A 25760-nucleotide genomic window follows, 5' to 3' on the forward strand; every position below is an offset into this window, starting at 1 on the left:
AAGTCCTAGGTTCAAATCTGGCCTCAGATACTTCTAAGCTGTGTGACCCTGGGCAAGTCACTTAACCCCCATTTCCTGGCCCTTACCACTCTTCTGCCTTGGAACCAATATTGTATCCAAGGGAGAAGGTAAGGGTTTAAAAAAAAAAAGCAGAAGGAATATAGGACAATATAAAGAATGGAAGTATCAAGTAAAGGTTTTCTCAGGATGGGGAGACATTGGCATGAGCCAGTCCATAGGGAGAGATTTAACATAAGTGAAAGACTGGGGATGGCAAAGGAAGCAATCTGTGGGAGATAATGGTATGGAATGGTATATAATATGACAAGTGGCTGTGTAAGGAGAAGGCCACCTCAATGTGTGTAACAGGGATGAAAGAAGAGGTAGTGGTAGAAGGCATCAAAATGGTAAGGGAAGAGAAGGAATTCATGGCAAATGGCCTCAATTTTTCATGCAAAATATGAGGTAAGGTTCTCAGTGGACTGAGTAGGTGTGGGGGAGCTATTGTAAGTTTGAGGAGGGATAAAAAATTTTGGAAGACTTACTGGTATCCAGCCTTAGCTATACTACCTGTGGCAATTCACTTAATTCTGTTTGCTTAAAAAAAAAAAGGAAGATTCACTGAGGAGAAAGTGAGATAGTAGGATTGTCTAGCAGCAGTGAGGGCTCAGTTGAGGTCACGTAAGAAATTTGTAGTGGATCATAAAGTTATTAAAGTTGGATGACTTTATTCATTTTTATTCAGTAGCACATGTGTAGCAATAATGGTGGCAAGTGGTGGGAGTGATGCAAGGCTGAGGCTTGGGGAGAATAATCAAGAGTTATGAGAATTCAAGAAAGGACAGGATAGCACTGAATTGGTTAACCAAGAGGTCAAGAAATTTGTTTTTAAGGATGATTTTCCCCATGGGAATTGCTTTGATTGAATCCTAGAAATATTGTTGTTTTTGTATGTTGTTTCATGACCATAATTTTCTTTTAAATAGTTATGATTTCTATAATTTATTCTTCAACCTACTCATTCTTCATGATTTTGTTGTTACATCTCAATTTGGGTCTATATCTTTTGATTATGATCTTTGAACCAATTTCCTTTTTCTTTCTTTCTTTTTTTTTGCATTATAGTCTACAAAGGATATTGATTTCATTGCCTAGTACACGGTCAATTTTTGTAAAAGTGCTGTATGGTAGAGAAATACATATATTCTTTTGCTAACCCATTTAGAAAACAGCTGAAATCTTTTAAATCTAGTTTCTTCAACAATTTGTTCAGTTCCAAATTTTTTCTTTTGATTATCTTCCTGTTACACTTATTAAAAAATGAGAGACAGTTAGAAGTGGAAGATGACAACTAAGTCACAAACCTGACAGTCTAAAAGGATGGTGTTGCCCTCTATAATAACAGGGATGGTGGTGGTAGTAGTCTCTCGGTAACCGAGGATGACGATTGTCTTTGTGTGTTTTTGTGCACAAAGACACTTGTGCATGAAGATTTAAGTGGAAAAGTCGATGCACAGAGACAGTCCCACTCTCTCGGCGTTGGAAGCCTGGGTCCATTGGCACGAAAAGTCGTTACACTTGGAGACTTCCTCAGCTGCATTGGGTGGCCGTGTTGTCTTTTGTGCTCCAACATGCCCGAAGCACTCCACAGTGCTTTGCTGCGCCGCCATCGCAGCCATTGAACCTTCTTGTTGGTTTCTTCCGCCTGTTCTGCCGAAATAGTCTTCACATGCTGAGTGAGCAAAGCCCTGGTTCACCAGGGGTCGATGACCCAATGGCTACCCTCACAAGGTTTGGCCAGCCTGTCGAAGCCGTTGCCCGGGGTGTGGCCACTGCCGCATGCTAGCAGCTACTAGGAGCCACAAGTGAGAGCTGGGTGTCAGATGAGGGTCAGAGGCTGGAGAGTTGCCCTAGGAGGGCACGACAAGCCCTCCATACCAAAGATATTACTCCTCCCTGAGCACCCCATACACCCCATAACATAACAGGGATGATAGATGGGTAAAAGGGATGGGGGGCGGGGAATGAGTTATTTTATAGAACTAGAAAAATGATAACAAAATCAAAAAGGTCAAAAATATCAAGGAAACTAATGAAGAAAAATGAAGGAAGGTGGCTTAGCAGTACCAGATCTCAAACTGTACAATAAAGCAACAATCATCAAAAAAATCTGGTCCTGGCTAAGAAATAGAATGGAAGATCAATGGAATGAATTAGATACACAATATAAAGGGGGGTAAGTGGCCTTAGCAACCTAGTGTTTGATAAACCCAAAGATCTCAGCTCTTGGAAAAATAACTCACTATTTTAACAAAAATTTTTGAGAAAATTAGAAAAAAACTATGGCAGAATCTAGGTATAGGTCATGATCTCACACCTTATTGGATATATGATTTAGATATAAAAAGTGATACCATAACTAAATTAGGGGAAGAAAGAATAGTTTACCTGACAGATCTGTGACGAAGGGAAGAATTTATGGCCAAAGAAGAGATAATAATGTAAGGTACAAAATGGATGATTTTGTTTATATTAAAAACCTTTTATACAAACAAAACTAATATAATCAAGATTAGATGGGAAACAACTGGGAAAAAATTTTATAACCAAATTCTCTGTTAAGGATTTAATTTCTCAAATTTATAGACAACTAAGCCAAATTTATAATAATACAAGTCATTCTCTAATTGACAAATGGTTAAAGGATATAAAAAAGTAATTTTCAGATGAAGAAATCAAACGCATCAATAATCATATGAAAAGATGTTCTAAATCACTAGATTAGAGAAATGCAAATTAAAACAGTGCTGAGGTACCACCTCATACCAATCAGATTAGCCAAATATGCCAATAAAGGAAAGTGGTAAATGTTGGAAGGAATGTGGCAAAATTGGGACACTAATGCATTGTTGGTGGAATTGTGAACTGATCCAAACATTCTGGAACTCTGCCCAAAGGGCTATAAATCTGTGCATATCCTCTGATCTAATAATAACCACCACTGGGGCTCTATTCCAAAAAGATAATAAAAAAGAGAAAAGGCCCTACTTTTACAAAAATATTCATAGCAACTCTTTCTGTAGTGGCAAAGAATTGGAAATTAAGGGTATGTCCATCAACTGGGGAATGGCTAAAGAAATTATGGTACATGTTGGTGATGGAATACTATTATATTATAAGAAATGATAAGCAAGATGATTTCAGAAGGCTGGAAAGATCTGCAGGAACTGATGCAGAGCAAAATAAGCAGAATTGGGAGAACATACATAATACATAATAATAGCAATATTGTACAATGATTATCTGTAAAAACTTGGCTACTCTCAGCAGAGTATCAAGGAGAAAGTGATCTACAATAACAAAGATTCTGTCACTACTATATTATTGCTTTTGTTTATTTCTTAAACCTTAACCTTCCACCTTAGAATCAATACTAGATTTTGGTTCCAGGGCAAAGGCTAGGCAATAGGGATTTAATCCTTGCCCAGGGTCACACAGGTAGGAAGTGTCTGATGCTGGATTTGAACCCAGGTTCTCCTGTTTCTAGGCCTGGCTCTCAATCTGCTGAGCAAATTTTTATCCTTTATGAATTTGAATATTATGGAATTTGGAGTATAGAAGGTCGTTACTGATATTGGTTTGCTATTTCTGACTCTTTAAAGCATATTATAATTTCTTTTTAATTTTTTGAATGTTTATTTTTGCTTTATCAGATTAACTGTAATTCCTGTTTTGGATTCATTTAATGCATAAATAAACTTTCTCCATTCCTTCAGCTTTATTTTGTCTGTATCTTTGTGTTTTAAATGTTTCTTATAAAAGCAACATATTGTAGGGTTTTTTCTTATCCAATCTGTCCCTTTTTGTTTATTTGTTTTAATGGATTATTTATGTAATAAGTTCACATTTAAAATTATAAGAAATAAGTACAGTTTATATTTTTTCTATCTTTAACATAAAGCAATTTGGTTCCCCTTACCCCTGCAAGTGATGAATTTTCCCCTCTTCTTCTGAAAATAGTATTTTCCTTCAGTTTTTTAAAATCTTTTCTTAAGGTATTTCTGTTCCCTCTGTCTTTCTTCTCTTTTACCTCTCATCCCTCTTCTCATGTTATTCCTGTCCCATTAGGGTTTTGTTTGTTAAATCCTCTTCTTTCTCATTTTTATCTAGATATATAACCATTGTGAACTGATCTCTCTGCCTTTCTTCCCTGCCTTTTCTTCTTCCCAGTCAAGTATATTAACACTTCCATCCCTCCACTTTACCTAATCCTGTTGATTTTTTAAAAATTGTATTTAGAATATTTTTACATGGTTACATGATTCATGATCCCCCACCCAGCTTTCTCCTCTCTGCTCCCAAAGCTGATAAGCAGCGTTCCAATGGGTTATACCTGTATCATTCTTCAAAATTTCCATGTTATTCATATTTGCAATAGCACAATTCTGCTGATAAGTTTTTTTATTTCATTTTGTGTCCCTTTCCAAAAAGGATTTCTTTTATTATCCATCCTTTCTGTCAATTCTAGACCCTTGTTCTCCAATTCATGACCTTTATAATGATCTGGGCTTTCTCTGTATTCCTTATGCAATTAAAGCTTCCAATGTGCTCCCCTCTGGGTGCTTTCTGCTACTGCCTTGTAGAATTTGTTCTATCGATTCCTTCCCCTTTTCCATTATGCTACAATCCCAGAACAATTCCAATTCTTGCAGGGCGTCACGTGCTAATTTATGCAATCTACTTTTATGCTATATCCTCCCCTGGTTGCCTTTTTATTCCCACATTTGCCTCAAATGTGCCCAAATTCTCTCACTACCCCATATACAAGTTACCCTTACATATACAACTCTTCTCCCTCCCAATATAGGGCAAATAGACTTTTCAAGCATCAAATCACCTAGATCACACTCAGTTTAAGTTCCTCTAGGCCACACCTAGTTTAAGATCCAATCTCCCTTTAGAGACAATATCTCTTCACCTATAAGGACATTCAACAGCAGAACTCACACCCACTGCCAAAGGAAGATATCCTTCTTTCAATCCTTTCCTCTTCCTCCTTGACCATTGTATAGGCTCCTCTCCTTTTGAGACCACAGTGGTGACCTCTTTGCTAACCCTTGATTTGACATCACACACTCCTCTCCCTATCCCCCTGGTTTTCCTTTCCCCTTTTATGTACTTTCTTATAATGTAACATGAAAAACATTAATTTACCTGTAGGCAGGTCACCAAGTTCTGTCCATAATACCCTCTATCCATCTCTTTATATTTTCCAGATTTCAACTCTGTTCCTTTGTATACATTTAGAAAGAAGCGTCTTACTGGTCTCTCTTTGTCACTTTGTTACTACTGCTGATCTTGCCTGCTATATATATTTATTCCTCTCACATTCCTGTTGTTTGGAGAATTCTGCTCTTCTTGTAAAAATGTTTCAAAATCTTCATTATTAAACATCCATCTTTTTTCCTATTAGATTAAACTCAGATTAGTAGAGTAGATCACCCTGTGCTTTGAAACATATTATTCCATTCCCTATATGTTTTTAGTAGGTATAGAATTATCTTGCAGTATTTAAATGTCTTTTCCTGTATAAGTGAAAGTCTTTCTCCTGATGGCTTGCAAAACTTTTGGTTTCCCTGTCAGAATTATGGGAAAGGAAGGAATTTAAGACCAAGCAAAAGATGGAGAACATTACAAAATATAAAATGAAGAATTTTGATTATTTTAAATTTAAAAATTTTGTACAAATAAAACCAGTATAACTAAAATTAGAAGGGAAGCAAAAAACTGGGAAAAACTTTTATAATAAAACTCTATGATAGGGGTCTAATTTCCCAAACATATAAGGAACTAAGTCAAATGTATGAGAAATCAAGCCATTGCCCAATTGATAAATGGCCAAAGGATATGAAGAGGCAGTTTTCAGATGAAGAAATCAAAACTATCAATAATCACATGAAAAAGTGTTCTAAATAACTCCTAATTAGAGAAATGTAAATCAGAACAACTCTGAGGTACCACTTCACACCTAGCATATTGGCCAATATGAAAGTAAAGGAAAATAATGAATGTCAGAGGGATGTGGCAAAATTGGGACACTAATATACTGCTGGTAGAGTTGTGAATGGATCTAACCATTCTGGAAGGCAATTTGGAATTATGCACAAAGGGCATACCCCCTTTAATGCAGCAATAATATCACTACTAGGTTTGTACCCCAAAGAGATAAGGAAAAATACTTGTACAAAAATATCCATAGCTGCGCTCTTTTTGGTAGCAAAAAAATTGGAAAACGAGGGAGTGTCCTTCGATTTGGGAATAGCTGAACAAACTGTGGTATATGACAGTGATGGAATATTATTATGCTATAAGGAACAATAAACTTCTTGATTTCCATATGAGCTGGAAAGACCACCACAAACTCATGCAGAGTGAAATGAGCAGAACCAGGAGAACATTGTACATAGAGACTGAAATACTATGGGACAGATCATGTAGGAATATAAGTTAGGGATAGAGTAATTTAAGGGAGAAGAAAGGAATTTGGATACAAGCCCTGGGAGGGAATTCTGAGGAGAGAAGGATTGTGGAAGATTCACTGTCAATTAACTGTAATTTGCACACTCTGCCTGGATCTTCATCAAGCTGGAAAGAGGTGTTTTTGCTCTGACAGAGTTTCCCTTGGAAACCTTAAATCTCATGGAGAAATTTGGAACTCCTTGGTTGATAGTCTGCTTTGGAGTAAACTGTTTCCCTTGAGTACAGAGACCATCTGCCAGTGATCCATCTCTAGACATCCTCTTGGCCAAGGTAATCCAAAAATTGTCATCTGGGACTTTGGGTTACTTAGTGCAGCCAACCCCAGGCTTTCCTTTTCCTCTTGTGTTAACCACTAGTGGGTGGCTAGTGGGGAGTCAGTTAGCTTTTGGGGTTTTTTAGATAAGAACAAGGAGCTGTAGGCAAGGCCCAGAGAAGAAAAAGAAGACTCTCCTATACAGGAGACGTAGAAGCTGGGTGTAGCTTAGTTTTAAGAGTGTTAGAATCTTACCTACCAGTTTTCCTTACTCTCACAAAATAAATTTTGTTCTCTTATAAGCCAAGGGTTTGTGCTTTACTGGCCCTAGGGAGTTCCTAGGTGGGTTGTATCATCTCATTGTGTAACTGGAAATCTGTTATCCTAAAAACTGCATTTCCCAGGATCCCATTGACTTCTTGTCGTTACATGGTGATATAGATATGGAGATATATTGGGTGGAGTTCCTGGTCTCACTCTCTTTGCTTCCTGGGTTGCAACTGTGATGGTAAGCTGGGTTTTTTAACAGGTAGATTAGCCATGGGCACCTGGTATTTTTTATTTTGTTACCTTTTTATTCCTTTATTTCTAGTGATCATTTATAAATCTTTTAAAATATATTTTAATTTTGTACATTAATTTAAATTTTTACAATGATAGCAACCACTGAAGTTGGAGAAAGAATTCTCAAAATTTTAAGCCTCGTTTCTTGATCCTTCTCCTCCTGCTCCTGCTCCAGCTCTTCTAACACCACCACCACTCAAGTGCAGATCCCTAATCACCTCACACCTGGATTACTAAAAAGATAACTGGTTGGTCAATTTATTGTCCCCTCAGTCTTCTTTCTAAATACAGGCCCAATCATGTCACCTCCCTAAAGTCCTGTGGCTATTACATCTAGGATCAAATATGAAATCCTCTATTAGACTTCTAAAACACTTCGTAATCTAGCCCCCTCCTACCTTTCCAATCTTCTTAGGCCTTATTCTCCTCCATATACTCTATGATCCAGTGACTGAGGCCTCCTTACTGATCTCCCCACAAAACACTCTATTACCCAATTCTACATTTTTAGTAGGTATCCTTGATGGCTGAGGGGGAGGGCGGAGGCACCTTCCATTTAAGATGATATCCAATGATGAGGGATTTGTATCTTGCATTTAGCACACCTGGAACATAGTGGGCATTTAATGCTTGTTAACTTGCAATCTTTGTTGTTGAGAGGAGTTCCAAATCCAAATTCTAGTTAAATCTCAAATCACTGACGTACTAATAAAAGATATGAGATGTGCAGCTACATTTTTACACTATACTGCTTTTCCCAAGTAGATATATTAGTGATTATTGTTCTCTACTTTTTCCTTCCTCTAGGTTTATGAAACCTGAAAGGATGATATTAAAAAATAAGTATTGTTTTAATTAGTTTAGGGATAAGAAATAAAGTGGCTGGCTTGAGTTTGAAGCAGAGCTGAGAGACTGTGTTAATTTCAGATGTGACAGTTATAGCCTAACATTGTATATATTTTTAATTCAATGTCTGGAATCTATTCTGTACTACTGATTTCTTTTCCTCCTTTGTATATCTGGGTTGTTTTAAAATATGTTTTCTGGTCTTTTGTTTTTATATCACTTCATTCCCTAATATATTCCTCCTCCTTCCTCACCCATTGACATCCATTTTAACAATGAATAAAGAAGAAGGCAGTGGAGAAAAACAGTTTGGCAAAACTAACCAACACATCAATGAAGTTCAACAGTAATATGTAGAGTTCCATTTCCACAGTATCCTCTTTACAAAAAGGAGAGATACATTTTCATATCTTTTCTTTAGGGCCAATCTTGGTCTTGGACATTTGGTTTTCTATATAATGCACTAATAGAGTGATGGAGAACCTTTTACAAACAAAGTGCCCAAAATGCAACCCTCAGGCCACGTGTGAGCCCCCTGCCTAACCCCAAAAAAGGGAGGGAGAAAGCGCTCCCATTGGGCTGCTGGGGAGAGGGGCAGGTGATGAGAAAAATATCCTCAGATGCATGGAGATAGGGAGGGGGAATAGCTCCCTCCAGCATGCGTGCTATAGGTTTCACCAACAGGGCACTAGTATTTTCATCAGCATTACAGTAAATGAGACAAGAAGTTAAGAATAGAATCAGGAAAACCTAGATTCTATTACTACTTCTGTTACATACCAGCTGTGTGACCATGGGAAAAAATCTTCTAATGGTCAAATGTATAAATCTATTTAAAATAGTAATTTTTGTTGCTGAAAACATTAGAAACAAAGTAATCACCCATTAAGTATGGAATAGCAGCAAAATTGTGGAATATGAATTAACAGAATATAAATGACTCCTAAATAATGTTCAATATGAAGAATTCAGAGAAACCTGAATGAATAGAACCAGGTGAATAATTTTCACAGTGATCACAATGATGTAAAGGAAAATAACTCAAAAAGACATCAGAACATCTATGTAATTGCCAACTTTAGAAGGATGAATATGAAGCATGCCCTTGGGACAGACAAGGTAATAGATTAGAAGTACATAAGGAGATACATTTTTATACATGGCCAATGTGCTGACTTGTTTAGTTCATTTGCATTTTTGTTACAACAGAGGAGGGATTTATTGGGTGGAGAGTGATTTGGTAGGTATTTAAAAAGATGTCCAAAAAAAAAGAGAACATCAATGAAACACTTTATAACTGATGAGGCAGATAAAAAGACTCAGAAAGGGATGTAATTTTGTTATTATGAGCAGGGTACTTTAAACACAGTAGTGGTGGTTTTATTTTTAACATAATAAACTGAATAAGCATTAAAAAAATGAACTGTAAGCACTGTTACTTCACAGAATAACTCACAATAATTTTTTGTTCTTTGTACACTGAAATATTTGTTTGTTGATTGTTAAGTTCATAATAAAAAAAAAGAAAAGCTACCTAATTTCTCTAAATTTGCAGTGGAAAAAATTCTAAAACCAAGAATTCCTTACAATGACAATAGTCACAATTGCTTTTCTTGCTTCTCTGTAGTTCCTCTCTACAAGTTATGTTATTTAAAATTTCAAAGTACCCTAATTTCTAAAATATTAATTTAAGCTCTTTCAGCAAAATGGAATCGTCCTCCAATAACTTAGATCTTCCTTAATGTCTGTCATCAGAACTGTATAATTGTCTTTATTAATAGTTATTTTTATGTCTACTAAGCTATTATATATTTTAATGTTTTGAAGCTCTAATAAATATGGCTTCTCTTTTTTTATGCTATTTTCTTGATCTTTATCATTGGCATATGAGAATCAGAATGATTTTTGAGGCTGTATCCTGAAATCTTGCCAAACTTATTTATAGTCATAATTTTGGAGTTCAACCAACTGGATTTTCTATATATATCAGCATCTCTTCTACAAATAATATTTTGACTTCCTGATTTCTAATGCTAATGTCTCTAATCTTTCCCCTGACTAATTGCAAATGACAATCTTTAAAAAAAATATACAAATGGAGATAGTACATTGTACCTGTTTTTAGTAGGAATACCTCTCATTTTGACTCTTGGTCATAGGTAGATACTTTTTATTATGTTGAAAACAAATCTATATTCACATTTGAATTTTTTTAAAATCATGAATACAAGTTTCAGTAAAACTTTTTTAATCTGTGAAAATAACTATAGCTCAGCAACTGTTGAGAAAATGAGTTGGTAAAGAGAAGTTCTATAAAGAACTTGCTAAGACCCTCCAAATTAAATCAGCTTCTCTTTTGATAACTTCCAATGCACAGTTGAAAACTGGGAAGCCTGGTCAAAAAATATCTGAAAAATATGGCTTATAAGTAAGAAAAGAAAAAGATCAAAGGTTTTTATTCCACACAAATACATTATAACTGCATAGCATAAATTTTTCTTCATGTAGAGTTAGAAGATGCTGGTCAAGTACACATCACAAAAAACAAAATAGAATCTTAATGGACAGGAAATAAATGATTAATAATTTGGGAGTCATTTACAAATGACATGTTCATATATAGTCATGTGGCTAACTTGTTAAAACAAAGATCGAACTCAAAACCAAATTAGAAGGATAAAATGAGGAAATATAGTAAACTAGAGTAAAACAACTCCAGCCTAACCAATTTGCAGACAACTAAGGTGAAATTGAATAAAAAAAAGAGACAGAGTATTACCACTGCCTATAGAAGCCTAAATATTACAAATATCTTATTCCTAGCCAACCAAGGGAAATGCCAATGTACATACAAAATAATGGAAAGAAAAAAAAGTAAAAACAAGTTTATGGAATGCTTGGCAAGAAACCTGTCTGATGTAGATCATGGGAAAAATATTTAAAGCAGATACTATAAAGACAAAAAACATGAAAATATCTGTCAAGATAATTTCAAACTTTTTTCTCAATCAAAGACAAAGAAGTCATTATAACGGGCTCTCTTCAACATGAGGTAATAGATATAACACATAAGAAAATAAAGAGAAGGGTAGCTGGACAAGAAGAAGTATACACAAATGCTATGCCAGAGGCAACAAAATTTACTAAGTTGCTAAAAGATCCAATCCTAAGGTAACTAAAAGAGAGAGAAGATACCAAAAACGTGGAAAAATCTGTAGAAGTTATAAAAGCAATTGAGGAAACATCAATAACTGTCCACCCATACTTATTTTCCCACTAAATAATCTTTATGAAAATAATTTACATACACATTAAAAGTATTAGTGATGGAGGGCGGAGTCAATATGGCAGTGTAGAGGCAGCGAAAGTTCAGACCTCTGAAAACCCTTCCTTACCGATTACAAATTAAATGATCCTAGGGGACTAAAAATCAAACCTAACAATAAGACAGAGCCAAGGAACCCCCCTGCTAGACTCAAATTAAAAGGTACACCCCCGAAAGCCTGGATTCAAGAACACTCAGGTCTCAGGGGAAGGAAGAAGCAAGGTCCCAAGACTTCTCCCCCACCTAGACTCTAAGCCTCCAGCCTCAGCTGGAAACTCTGGGTGGGCAAAGGCACTTGTGTGGAGGGAGTACCTTGCGGGCAAAGCTGTGCCAGGCTCAGAGCATCAAACAGGTGACGGAAAAACAGTTAGACAAGAAGCGCAGAGCGCAGAGCGGGCAACCTGGTTGCAGCAGTGGAGACACTCCATATTACCCCTGCCCCAAGGTTTTGGCCTCAGGGCACATCCAGCTCTGCAACTCAGCTGGGCTTAATCTCCTCAAAGCTTTCAGAGGACAGGGAAGCTCAAGCCCCAACACCCCTTCCCGATAGACTGCTGAACTTAATCCCATCAAAGCTTCCAGAGCACAAGGAAGCTCAAACTCCAACACCCCTCCCCCAGAGACAGCACTGAGAGATTTGCTGACAAAAGTCCATGGGAAAAGCCCAAACACACACACACACACACACACAAACACACACACACACACACACACACACAAATGAGAAGAGCAAAAGTGCAAGCAATGACAGGGAGTAAAGAAGGGGTAAATATGAACAAACAACAGAAAAAGAAAAAAGAAATTACAATCAACAGCTTCTATACAGACAATGAAAAAAGAGCAAACAGAATCAAGAAGGATGAAAGAACACGAAGCAAAAACACAAATTCCAGCGAACTGGATACAGGCTTTGGAAGAACTCAAAATACAATTCAAAACACAATTAAGAGAGTCTGAAGACAAATGGGAAAAGAATTTAAAAAGTAAGATAAGTCATCTGGAAACAGAAAACAGTGTCTTGAAAATGAAAATTAATCAGCTTGAAAATTAGGCAAGGGAGACAAAAGATGAGGCAAAGAAGATGAAAAATGAGGCAGAGAAGATGAAAGATGATCTCCAAAGAAAATCAAACAAGAAGAAGGATGACCAAAAAGCCAGGAAAGAAATCCAGTCTTTAATATCCAGAATACAATAACTAGAAGCAAGTGACATCACAAAGCAGCAGGACACTATAAAAGAAGGAAAAATTTGAGGAAAATATGAAGCACCTCATTCACAAAACAGAAGATTTAGAAAATCGTTCAAGGAGAGACAACTTAAGAATCATTGGTCTACTGGAAGACCATGACAAAAGAAAAATCCTGGACATAATACTAGAGGAAATTATCCAAGAAAACTGCCCCGATATTCTAGAACAAGAGGGAAAAGTGGAGATTGAAAGAATCCACAGATCATCTCCTGTACTTAATCCCCAACTGACAATACTCAGGAATGTTATAGCCAAATTCAACAACTATCAGAGCAAAGAAAAGATATTACAAGCTGACAAGAAGAAGTCATTCAGACACCATGGAACCAAAATGAGGATAACACAGGATCTGGCTGCATCTACACTGAAGGACCAAAAGGCATGGAACATGATATTCCAGAAGGCAAGGGAACTAGGTCTATAACCAAGAATCAATTACCCAGAAAAACTGACCATATTCTTAAAGGGGAAAGTATGGTCATTCAACAAAATAGAAGAATTCCAAGCATTTATAAAGAAAAGACCAGACCTGAACAGAAAATTTGATGCCCAAGCACAGAACTCAAGAGAATCACCAAAAGGTAATTAAGAAAGAGGGAAAAAAGAAAAATAAAAACAACAACAAAAAAAGAGGTCATTGGTAACTCCTTTAAAATGTTATTATCACCTGGGCAGCTGGAAGAATTACATTTAGAGGGAACAGTGACAAGCTATATAGGATAAAATGCAAAGATATAAATATGTATATGGATATGCATATGGTATGCATAAATGCATATACATATATATATTATATATATCCATAACTAGAGCTAAAAAAAGAAGTTAATACTAAAAGAAATGGAAAAAGAAACAAAATGGGGTAAATTTATATGTCACAAAGAAGCTCATGGCAGGAAGGGGGAGAACATCATATACCAGAAGGGTAAAGAGGCTGGAGATAGTAAATACTAAATTCTTGCTGAATTTAGTACATTGAAATTGACTCAAAGAAGGAATAACAAACAAATACATTGTTGCAGAGAATTGATTTGCGCCCTATTGGGAAGTAGAAGGATAACAAACAGTCTGGTGGGGAGGGAAGCAGTACAAGGGAGGGAGAGGGTGGGGGGGGAGTTTAAAAAGACTGTAAAGAAAATAAGGGGGGGATAAAAAGGGAGGGGGATAGAAAGGGAAGTAAAATAAAGATGGGAATTATGGGAGATTGATGAAAAACAAAACACTGGTGTAGCAGGAAACAGTGAAAGAAGAAAAGGCAGGACTAGGAGCAGAAATCAAAATGTTCAAAAACACACAGCTGGCAATCATAACTCTGAATAAGAATGGAATGAACTCACCCATAAAACGCAAGTGAATATCAGAGTGGATTAGAATCCAAAACCTTGCCATATGCTGTCTACAAGAAACACACATAAGGAAGGTAGATACACATAGGATAAAAGTAAGAGGGTGGAGCCAAATTTACTGGGCATCAACTGATAAAAAGAAGGCAGGAGTTGTAATCATGATATCGGATAAAGCCAAAGTAAAAATACATCTAGTTAAAAGAGATAGGGAAGGTAATTACATCCTGATAAAAGACAGTATAGACAATGAGGAAATATCAGTAATCAACATGTATGCACCAAATGGCATAGCATCCAAATTTCTAAAGGAGAAACTAGAGGAACTCAAGGACGAAATAGAAAAACTATACTAGTGGGAGATCTGAACCTTCCTCTATCAGAACTAGATAAATCAAACCAAAAAATAAAAAAGAAGTAAGAAAAGTGAATGAAATCTTAGAAAAATTAGAGTTAGCAGATATGTGGAGAAAAATAAATAGGGACAAAAAGGAATACACCTTCTTTTCAGCAGCGCATGATACATTCACATAGATTGACCAAGTATTAAGGCATGAAAACAAGACAAACAAGTGAAAAAGAGAAGAAATAATAAATGCAACCTTTACAGATCACAATGCATTGAAAATAATAATTAGTAAGGGTACATGGAGAGGTAAATAAAAAATTAATTGGAAATTAAACAATACGATTCTCCAAAATCAGTTAAAGAACAAATCATAGAAACAATTAATAACTTAATTGAAGAAAACAACAATGAGGAGACATTCTTTCATAATCTATGGGATGCAGCCAAAGCAGTACTCAAGGGGAAATTCATATGCTTGAGAGTTCATATATTAACAAATTAGAGAGGGCAGAGGTCAATGAATTGGGCATGCAAATTAAAAAACTAGAAAGTGAAGAAATTAAAAATCCTCATATGTAAACTAAATTAGAGATCCTAAAAGTCAAAGGAGAAATTAATAAAATTGGAGATCAAAGAACTATTGATTTAATGAATAAGATTAGAAGCTGGTATTTTGAAAAAACAAATAAAATAGACAAAGTACTAGTCAGTCTAATAAAAAAAGGAAAGAAATAAACCAAATTGACAGTATCCAAGATGAAAAAGAACACATCACCTCAAATGAAGAGGAAATTAAGGCAATCATTAAAAACTACTAGGCCTAACTATATGACAAAAAATATGGCAATCTAGGTGCTATGGATGAATACTTACAAAAATATAAATTGCCTAGACTAACAGAAAAAGAAATAATTTACCTAAACAACCCCGTATCAGAAAAAGAAATTGAACAAGCCATCAAAGAACTCCCTAAGAAAAACCCCCCAGGTCCAGATGGATTCACAAATGAATTCTATCAAACATTCAAAGAACAACTAATCCCAATATTATACAAACTATTTAAGAGAATAAGAAAAGAAGGAGTTCTACCAAATTCTTTTTACGACACAAATATGGTACTAATTCCAAAACCAGGCAGGTCAAAAACAGAGAAAGAAAACTATAGACCAATCTCCTTATTGAATATAGATGCAAAAATCTTAAATAGGATACTAGCAAAAAGACTCCAGAAAGTCATCATGAGGGTTATTCACTATGACCAGGTAGGATTTATACCAGAAAGGCAAGGATGGATCAATATTAGGATAACCATCCACATAATTCACCATATTAATAAGCAAACCAACAAAAATCACATGATTGTTGAGACGCAGGATAGATGCAGAAAAAGGCTTTAACAAAATACAACACTCATTCCTATTGAAAAGACTAGAAAGCAAAGGAATAGAAGGGCCCTTCCTAAAAATAATGAACAGTATATATCTAAAACCATCAGCAAACATCATCTGCAATGGGGACAAACTAGAAGCCTTCCCAATAAGATCAGGAGTGAAACAAGGATGCCCATTATCACCATTATTATTTAACATTGTACTAGAAACACTAGCTGTAGCAATTAGTGAAGAAAAAGAAATTGAAGGTATTAAAACAGGCAATGAGGAGACCAAACTATCACTCTTTGCAGATGATATGATGGTCTACTTAAAGAACCCTAGAGAATCAATCAAAAAGCTGGCGAAATAATCAACAACTTTAGCAAAGTTTTAGGATAGCAAATAAATCCCCATAAGTCATCAGAATTTCTATATGTCTCCAATACATCTCAGCAGCAAGAATTAGAAAGAGAAATTCTATTTAAAATCACCCTAGACAATATAAAATACTTAGGAATCTATCTGCCAAGACAAACACAGGAACTATATGAACACAACTACAAAACACTCTCCACACAATTAAAACTAGATTCAAACAATTGGAAAAACATTGACTGCTCATGAGTAGGACGAGCTAACATAAGGAAAATGACCATCCTACCCAAATTAATTTACTTATTTAGTGCCACATCCACTGAACTACCAATAAACATTTTTACTGAATTAGAAAAAACCATAACAAAGTTCATTTGGAAGAACAAAAGATCAAGGATATCCAGGGAAATAATGAAAAAAAAATGCAAAGGAAGGAAGCCTTGCAGTCCCAGATCTCCAGCAGTGGTCATCAAAACAATTTATTACTGGCTAAGAGACAGAAAGGAGGATCAGTGGAACAGACTTGGGTTAAGTGACCCCAGCCAAGACAGTCTATGACAAGCCCAAAGATCCCAGCTTTTGGGACCAAAACACACTATTTGATAAAAACTGCTGGGAAAATTAGAAGACAGTATGGGAGAGATTAGGTTTGGATCAACATCTCACAACCTACACCAAGATAAACTCAGAATGGGTGAACGACTTGAATATAAAGAAGGAAACTATAAGCAAATTAGGTGAACACAGAATAGTATACATGTCAGATCTTTGGGAAAGGAAAGACTTTAAAACCAAGCAAGAGCTAGGAAAAAAAATCACAAAATGTAAAATCAATAATTTTGATTACATCAAATTTAAAAGGTTTTTTTACAAACAAAACTAATGCAACCAAGCTTAGAAGGGAAGCAACCAATTGGGAAACAATCTTCATAACAAAAACCTCTGACAAAGGTCTAGTTACTCAAATTTATAAAGAGCTAAACCAATTGTGCAAAAAAAAAAAAATCAAGCTATTCTCCAATTGAAAAATTTCAATTGGGACATGAAGAAGCAATTTTCAGTTAAAGAAATCTAAACTATTAATAAGCACAAGAAAAAGTGTTCTAAATCTCTTATAATCAGAGAAATGCAAATCAAAACAACTCTGAGGTATCACCTCACACCTAGCAGATTGGCTAACATGACAGCAACGGAAAGTAATGAATGCTGGATGGGATGTGGCAAAGTTGGGACATTAATGCATTGCTGGTGGAGTTGTGAATTGATCCAACCATTCTGGAGGGCAATTTGTGACTATGCCCAAAGGGGGCTAAAAGACCATCTGCCCTTTGATCCAGCCATAGCATTGCTGGGTTTGTACCCCAAAGAGATAATAAGGAAAAAGATAGGTACAAAAATATTCATAGCTGCGTTCTCTGTGGTGGCCAAAAATTGAAAAATGAGGGTATGCCCTTCAATTGGGAAATGGCTGAACAAATTGTGGTATATGTTGGTGATGGAATACTATTGTGCTCAAAGGAATAATAAAGTGGAGGAATTCCATGGGGACTGGAACAACCTCCAGGAATTGATGCAGAGCGAAAGGAGCAGAAACAGAAGAACATTGTACACAAAGACTGATACACTGTGGTACCACCTAATGTAATGGACTTCTCCATTAGTGGCAATGCAGTGATCCTGAACAACTTGGAGTGATCTATGTGAAAAAACACTATCCATATTCAGAGGAAAAACTGTGGAAGTAGAAACACCGAAGAAAAACAACTGCTTGAATACATGGGTCGAGGGGATATGGCTGGGGATGTAGACTCTAAATGAACACCCTAATGCAAATACCAACAACATGGAAATGGGTTCTGATCAAGGACACATGTGAAATTGTGCAATGGCTGTGGGAAGGGTAGAGGGAGAGGAGGGAAGGAAATAATATGATTGTTCATAATGTGATGATGTCTTAAATTGACTAAATAAAATAATTTTTTTAAAAAAGCCTTAGTGATGAAGGCATGGTAAGTGAAAGCAACAGGCTATCACAAAGCTTTTCTAGCATAGACTCATTTATAGTCATACAACTGAGTAAAAGAGATTCAGAGGGTACAAGATCTCATTGTTTATTATTTGCTAATTTTAAAAAAATTCTGAAAAACTTGAGTATTCTAATGAATGCAAAGATCAAAACAATAACAGAGCACCGAAAGAGAGGTGATCAATGCGATATACATTCCTCAAATATGACCAATATGGAAAATTGTTTTACTTGATTACAAAGATTAGTTGTTTATTAGTTTTTTAAATTCAATTTGGAAAGAGTATGTTCTGGGCTCAGTTTCACTAAGCCAAGGGGCTGAGACAACTTGTCCCAAGACAATCCCCTACTTGATGTTCAATATTGGAGTGAAATGAGACACTCATATGTTATTTAATTGTTCAGAAAAGAAAATTTATTTAGCTTCAGTAGGCGAACGATAGTCAATTTTTACATCAAGGACACTGTAAGTTGATTTAGCTGAGTGAAGCACCGCTGTCTCTGAATTTCCCATAATAGTCCATCAGCCAATCATCCAAGACTTCTTTGTTGCTTCTGTTTTGTACTAAAGAATTATGTCAATAGCCTGAGCTTCAAGTTCCCAATGTCACTCAATTTTCCTGGATAGTGTCAATATCTGTTAAGAGAAAATTAGCCTAACTAGAATAATGCAAGGGGCAAAGAGAAGGAATGGTGAAACTATTGCTTTCACAACAGTAAGACTGGCATTAGGGTTAAAAGAAAAAGAAACCATATCTGACAAAGCCAAAGCAAAAAGAGATCTGATTAAGAGAGATGAGGAAGGTAATTACAGCCTGATAAAACGTAGTACTGACAATGAAGAAATATCAGTTCTCACCATGTATGCACTAAATAGTATAGCATCCAGATTTCTAAAGGAGAAACAATTGGAGCTTAAGGAGGAAATAGTAAAACTATACTAGTGGGAGACCTCAACCTTCCTCTATCAGATCAAGATGAATCAAACCAAAAAGTAAGTAAGAAAGAATTAAGAGATGTGAATGAAATCTTAGAAAAATTAGAGTTAATAGATATATGGAGGAAAGTAAATAGGGATAAAAAGGAATATACATTCTTTTCAGCATCACATGATACATTCACAAAGACTGACTCCATACTAGGGCATAAAAACATTGCAAACATGCAGAAAAGCAGAAATAATAAATGCAACATTTTCAGATCATAATGCAATAAAAATTATAATTAGTAAAGGTATGTGGAGAGGTAAATAAAAAATTAATTGGAAATTAAATAATCTGATTGTCTAAAACTAGTTGAGTAAAGAACAAATCACAGAGACAATGATTTCATTGAAGAGAATGACAACGAGGAAATAACATATCAATATTTTTGGAACACTGTAAAAGTACTACTCAGGGGAAAATTCATATGCCTGAATCCCCATATTAACAAAAAAGAGAAAGAGGAGATTAATGAATGGAGGCTTGCAACAACAACAACTAAAAAGAAAAAGAACAAATTAAAAATCCTCAGATAAAGACCAAATTGGAAATCCTAAATATCAAAGGAGAAATTAATAAAATTGAAAGTAAAGGAATTATGGAACTAATAAATAAGACTAGAGTTGGTATTTAAAAAAAACAAATAAAATAGATAAAGTATTGGTTAATTTACTTAAGAAAAAGAGAACCAAATTAACAGGATCATGAATGAAAAGAGTGATCTCATCTCTAATGAAGAGGAAATTAAGTTAATTATTAAGAACTATTTTGCACAATTATATGGCTTGTTGCCATATAATTGGTAATCTAAGTGAAACAGGTGAATATTTAGAAAAATATAAATTGCCTAGATTAACAGAAAAGGAAATAGAATACTTAAATAATCCCATTTCAGAGAAAGAAATTGAACCAGCCATCAAAGAACTCCCTAAAAACAAATCATTAGGGCTAGATGGATTCACAAGTGAATTCTATCAAACATTTAAAGAACAACTAATCCCAATATTGTACAAACTATTTGTAAAAATAGGTAAAGAAGGAGTTGTACTAAATTCTTTTTATGATACAAATATGGTACTGATTCCCAAGACAGGAAGACCAAAAATGTACAAGGAAAACTATAGACAAATATTCTTAATGAACATAGATGCAAAAATATTAAATAAAATACTAGCTAGAAGACTACAAGAAGTCATCACAAGGATTATTCACTATGACTAGGTGGAATTTATACCAGGAATGCAAGGATGGTTTAATATAAGGAAAACTGCCCACATAATTGACTATATCAACAACCAAACTAATAGAAATCACATGATTCTCTCAATAGACACAGAAAAAATCTCTGACAAAATACAATACCTATTCCTATTGAAAACTCTAGAAAGTATAGGAATAGAATGGCCTTTCCGCAAAATAACAAACAGTATATATTTAAAACCATCAGCAAATATCATCTGTAATTGGGACAAGTTAGAAGCCTTCCCAATAAGATCTGGAGTGAAGATCTGAAGTGCCCACTATCACCACTACTATTTAATATTGTACTAGAAATGCTAGCAGTAGCAATTAGAGAAGAAAAAGAAATTGAAGGGATCAAAATAGGCAATGAGGAAACTAAACTAACACTCTTTGCAGATGACATGATGGTATATACCTAGAGAATTCAAGAGAATCAACTAAAACACAAGAAGAAACAATCAATAATTTTAGCAAAGTTGCAGGATACAAAATAAACCTACATAAATCATAACCATTTCTATATATTTCCAACAAAATTCAGCAGCAGGATTTAGAAAGAGAAACTCCATCTAAAATCATTCTAGACAATATAAAATATTTAGGAATTTATCTACAAACACAGGAATTCAAAACACTTTTTACACAATTAAAACTAGATCTAAATAACTGGAAAAACATTAATTGCTCATGGGTAGACAAAAATAATGTAAAACACTGACAATCCTACCTAAATTAATTTACTTATTCAATACTATACCTATCAAACTACCAAAAAACCTTTTTTATAGAATTAGAGAAAAATTATTGGGGGCAGGTGGGTAGCTCAGTGGATTGAGAGCCAGGCCTAGAGACAGGAGGTCCTAGGTTCAAATCTGGTGTCAGATACTTTCAAGCTGTGTGACCCTGGGCAAGTCACTTGACCCCCCATTGCCTAGTCCTTATCAGTCTTCTGCCTTAGTACGAATACAGAGTACTGATTCTAAGATGGAAGATAATGGTTTTGAAGAAAAAAGAAAAAATTATTACAAAGTTCATCTGGAAGAACAAAAGATGAAGAATATCAAGGGAAATAATGAAAAAAAGTGAAGAATGGAGGCCTAGCTTTACCAGATCTCAAACTACACTATAAAGCAGTGATCATCAAAACTATATGGTACTGGCTTAGAGACAGAAGGGTGGATCAATGGAATAGACTTGGGACAAATGACAGTAGCAAGATAATGTTCAAAAAACCCAAAGATCTCAGCTTTTGGGACAAGAATTCACTATCTGACAAAAACTGCTGGGAGAATTAGAAAACATTATGGGAGAAATTGGGTTTAGAGCAACATCTTACACCCTATTCCAAGATTAACTCACAGTCAGTAAATGACTTAAATATAAAAAGGGAAATCATAAACAAATTAAGTGAGCATAGAATAGTACATCTGTGAGATCTATGGGAAAGGAAAAAATTTAAGACCAAGCAGGAGATAGAAAACACTACAAAATGTAAAATGAATAATTTTGATTATATTAAAGGGTTTCTATACAAACAAAACCAATGTAACAAAAATTAGAAGGGAAGCAACAAATTGGGAAAAAAATTTGATAACAAAAACCTCTGAAAAAGGTCTCATTTCTCAAATGTATAAGGAGCTAAGTCAATTATACAAAAAATCAAGTCTTTCCCCAATTGACAAATGGTCAAGGGAGATAGGCAGTTTTCAGATAAAGACATCAAAATTATCAATAAGCACAAGAGAAAGTGTTCTAAATCCCTCATAATTAAAGAAATGCAAATCAAAACAATAATGAGGTACCACCTCACACCTAGCAGACTGACCAATATGACAGTAAAGGAAAATAATAAATGTTGAAGAGGATGTGGCAAAATTGGGACCCTAATGCATTGCTAGTGGAGTTGTGAATTAATTCAGCCATTCTAGAAGGCAATTTGGAATTATGCACAAAGAGCTTTAAAAGAATGCATACACTTTGATCTAGCAATACCACTGCTGGGTTTGTACCCCAAAGAGATAATAAGGAAATATACTTGTATAAAAATGTTCATAGCCTCGCTCTTTGTGGTGGCAAAAAATTGGAAAATGAAGGGATATCCCTCCATTGGGGAATAGCTGAGCAAATTGAGGTACATGATGGTGATAGAATACTATTGTGCTCTAAGGATTGATGATTTGGAGATTTTTCCATATGAACTGGGAGAACCTCAAGAACTGATGCTGAGTGAAATGAGCAGAACCAGAACATTGAAAGTACCAGAACAAGAAAGTAAAACATTGTGGAACAATTCAACCTAATGGACTTTGCTACTAGTAGCCATGCAACAAGCCAGGACACTCCTGAAGGACTTATGGGAATGAATGCTAACCACATTGAAAGAAAGAACTATGGGAGTTGAAATGCAAAAGAAGAACAGATGACATCACTTATCGCATGTATATGTGTATGTGATTTGGGATTTAGGCGTTACAAAATCACTCTATAGCAAAAATGAATAATATGGAAATAGATATCAAATTACAACATTTGTACAACCTAGTGGAATTACTTGTTTGCTCTAGAGGTCGGGGAGGGAAAAGAAGAGGGAAAGAAAATGAATCATGTAAACATGGAAAAATATTCTTAAAAAATAAATTTTAAAAAATAGTCACTGAAGCTATTTTTTAAAGAATTAGTGGAAAAAGACAAAAGAAAGGCCAGAGGGAAAGATAGAAAGACAGCTTTGAAAGACAAATGTTCAATTTATTATAAAATTAAAAGGAATAGCAAGTTGTATATAATATTCACAATTTCACATACAATTCTTTTCCTGTTTTACTTTGTATGTGAAAATACTAATTTTATTTGATGTTTAAGTTCAAAATTAAGAAAAACTTGGAAGGGAAAAAAATCCAGGTTAAATTTTTGAATCTTTTTAAAAAAAGGTCTAATTCTTTACAATCCTGAAGTGAAATATCACTGTGAAACACATTAGTTCTTACAGTGAGTTGGTCTGTGAATGTAAAGCATGTAAACATAGTATAATTTTTTTTCTTACCATTTGACAAATAATTTTGCATTTAAAGTTTTGTGGAAAAAGTAGCTTTTTCCATCTAAATTTCATACTGATCAATTAAACTGAGAAAACTTTCCATGTCACTTACCTGAGGGAGGTATCCACAGCAGGTTACCACATCAAACCCAAATTGGTCCACAAACTGAAGTTCTGACTGCCCTCCTCCTTTCCCTTTGCAAGCAAAAGAACAAAAACCATCAATTACCTTCCACAAAGAGGCCCTGGTTCTTACCCATTGGAATAAACAGCTTCTAGTTGCTTAGTCATTTTCAGAAATTATTTGAATGTCTTCTTCTTCACCTTGTTTTTCCTCATCTGGAGATAAATAAGGGATCTGGTTTCAACCAATACCAATAGTTAAAGGGAATTTCACCAAGAGAAAATCAGGAAAATAATTGTTGTTCCAAAAGGAGTAAATCAAAATATCATTTACTTAAGGTAGCAAAAGAAGAAATTCAGAAAGATGGGGGAAAAAGAGAAAGGAAATCAATTAATTAAGAAACTAAAATGAACTTCATGATCAATCTAAAAAGAAAAAGACATTTGCTCATGACCAGCTCAGCATACTTGCTTGTTTTTTTCTTTTTTTAAAGGCAATGGGGGTTCCCCATCTTTCTGAATTTCTTCAGGGATGGGAATTTCACCAAATAGACTTATTTCTGAGAGAACCAAAATAGCACATTTCAGTTACAGCTTCTAATGCCTTGGAACTTGTAATTAAATCTTTAAAGACAAAAGTATAGTAAAGGCAGAGCCAAAAGAATAGGGCCTATTAATATCTACTTTATATAATTTGTTTGGCCTTTTAGTATATACTCTTTGTTATAGTGCACAGTCAAGGTAATAAAGTATTTTGATTAATGCTATATCCTGCTTAATAGACAATTATCCCTTGGGCCTACAAATGTAATTCAATTCAATCCCAAATTTCAAAATATAGAATTATATGAAAATACATCATAGTATATAATATAAATTTATGCCAATGTAAATTAAAATTTAAACTATTAATGCACTTCAGAATCTTACTTCATAAAGGATAACCATAATAAACTTCAATTATCACTATATTATACTAATAAGAAGGAATGTAATAGGCTTTCCTTTAAGGCTTACAAAGAGATCCTTAACTGATATAATACCAACATGAATTTTCATCATATTCACTTCTAGATACCAAGAAGTTCTACAGGTTGTGGATTATCTTAGATAACCTTAGAACTAAGATTAGGTTCATGTCCCCCCCCAAACCCCCCCACCCCCAAAGAGATCCTGGATAGATTTCAGTTCTGTGAACTTGGATAGGGAAAAAAATTACATCTTTATTTATGATAAGCATTTCCTTCAATTATGAAAGTAGGTACCAAATATTATTCTGAGAAGGGATCCCATTGGCTTTACCAGACTTGTCAAAGAGGTCAGGAGAACAAAAATGTTTAAAACTCCTGCCTTTAACATTCCCTCCACTCAGGCATTAAACAAACATTATTAAATGACCACATGTCTGTGGCAAATAAGTTTATACAACTTATTCCTAATAGAAGTTTATTTACCAATTCTAAATGTGTTTAAGTTCTTGTTTTGGAATTCTTTTGAATGTTATGACCTCACTTTGTCCAGGTTTGTTGCTTTTCAAAATTTAGTAGGAATTCCAAGTTTTGCCAAATTGTTTTAGGGCTTGAGTTATTTTCAAAGTATATACGTATGTATGTATGTGTGTGTGTGTGTATATATCATATATATAAATCCCATATAACCATACCAACAGTTTTCTCTTCCTTCCTGAGAGTCTCACCACGCTTCTTGTTATGAAGGTGTAGATCAGCTAACTGTGATCCAAGTTTTGCAGCATGACTACAAAATCAAAAGAAATCAATTTATATACCAATAAAAGATGAGAGAATACCAAAATTACACCCAGAAAAAAAAATCTACCCTTAATATACAAACATGGCAGATTAAGTATGATTTAACACAGAATATGAAAACCAACTTAGTGTAGAAAAACCATAACTTTTTGATATTTGCATACTCCCATTGAGATTATTAATCTTGGATCATTCTCAAAAATCTTACCTTGAAATATTCCACTTCTATTTACCCTCTGATTTGGTATTCCACAATATACAAGAGTACAAGAGGTTCTATAGATTAAAGCACATTGTGCTGTGCCACCATGTTTTTTTAATGTGCTACCCAATAAAAGTGCAAAAATTTCCAGCAATCAGGGAAGT

General features: G+C 34.9%; 1 protein-coding gene across 2 annotated transcripts in view; it reads right to left on the reverse strand.

The window, feature by feature from the left end:
- The window catches only part of LOC100020750 (ketosamine-3-kinase), a 56444-nt gene that overhangs the window by 11767 nt on the left and 18917 nt on the right, over positions 1-25760 (reverse strand). For both annotated transcript variants that reach the window (XM_001368041.4, XM_007483425.3), the window contains 2 exons: positions 25289-25380; positions 23615-23697 (listed from right to left, as the gene is read on the reverse strand). In XM_001368041.4, the coding sequence (XP_001368078.1) occupies positions 23615-23697; positions 25289-25380 (175 nt within the window). The remainder of the gene's footprint in view (positions 1-23614; positions 23698-25288; positions 25381-25760) is intronic.

Source organism: Monodelphis domestica, chromosome 2, assembly GCF_027887165.1.
Source record: "Monodelphis domestica isolate mMonDom1 chromosome 2, mMonDom1.pri, whole genome shotgun sequence".
Classification (NCBI taxonomy): domain Eukaryota; kingdom Metazoa; phylum Chordata; class Mammalia; order Didelphimorphia; family Didelphidae; genus Monodelphis; species Monodelphis domestica.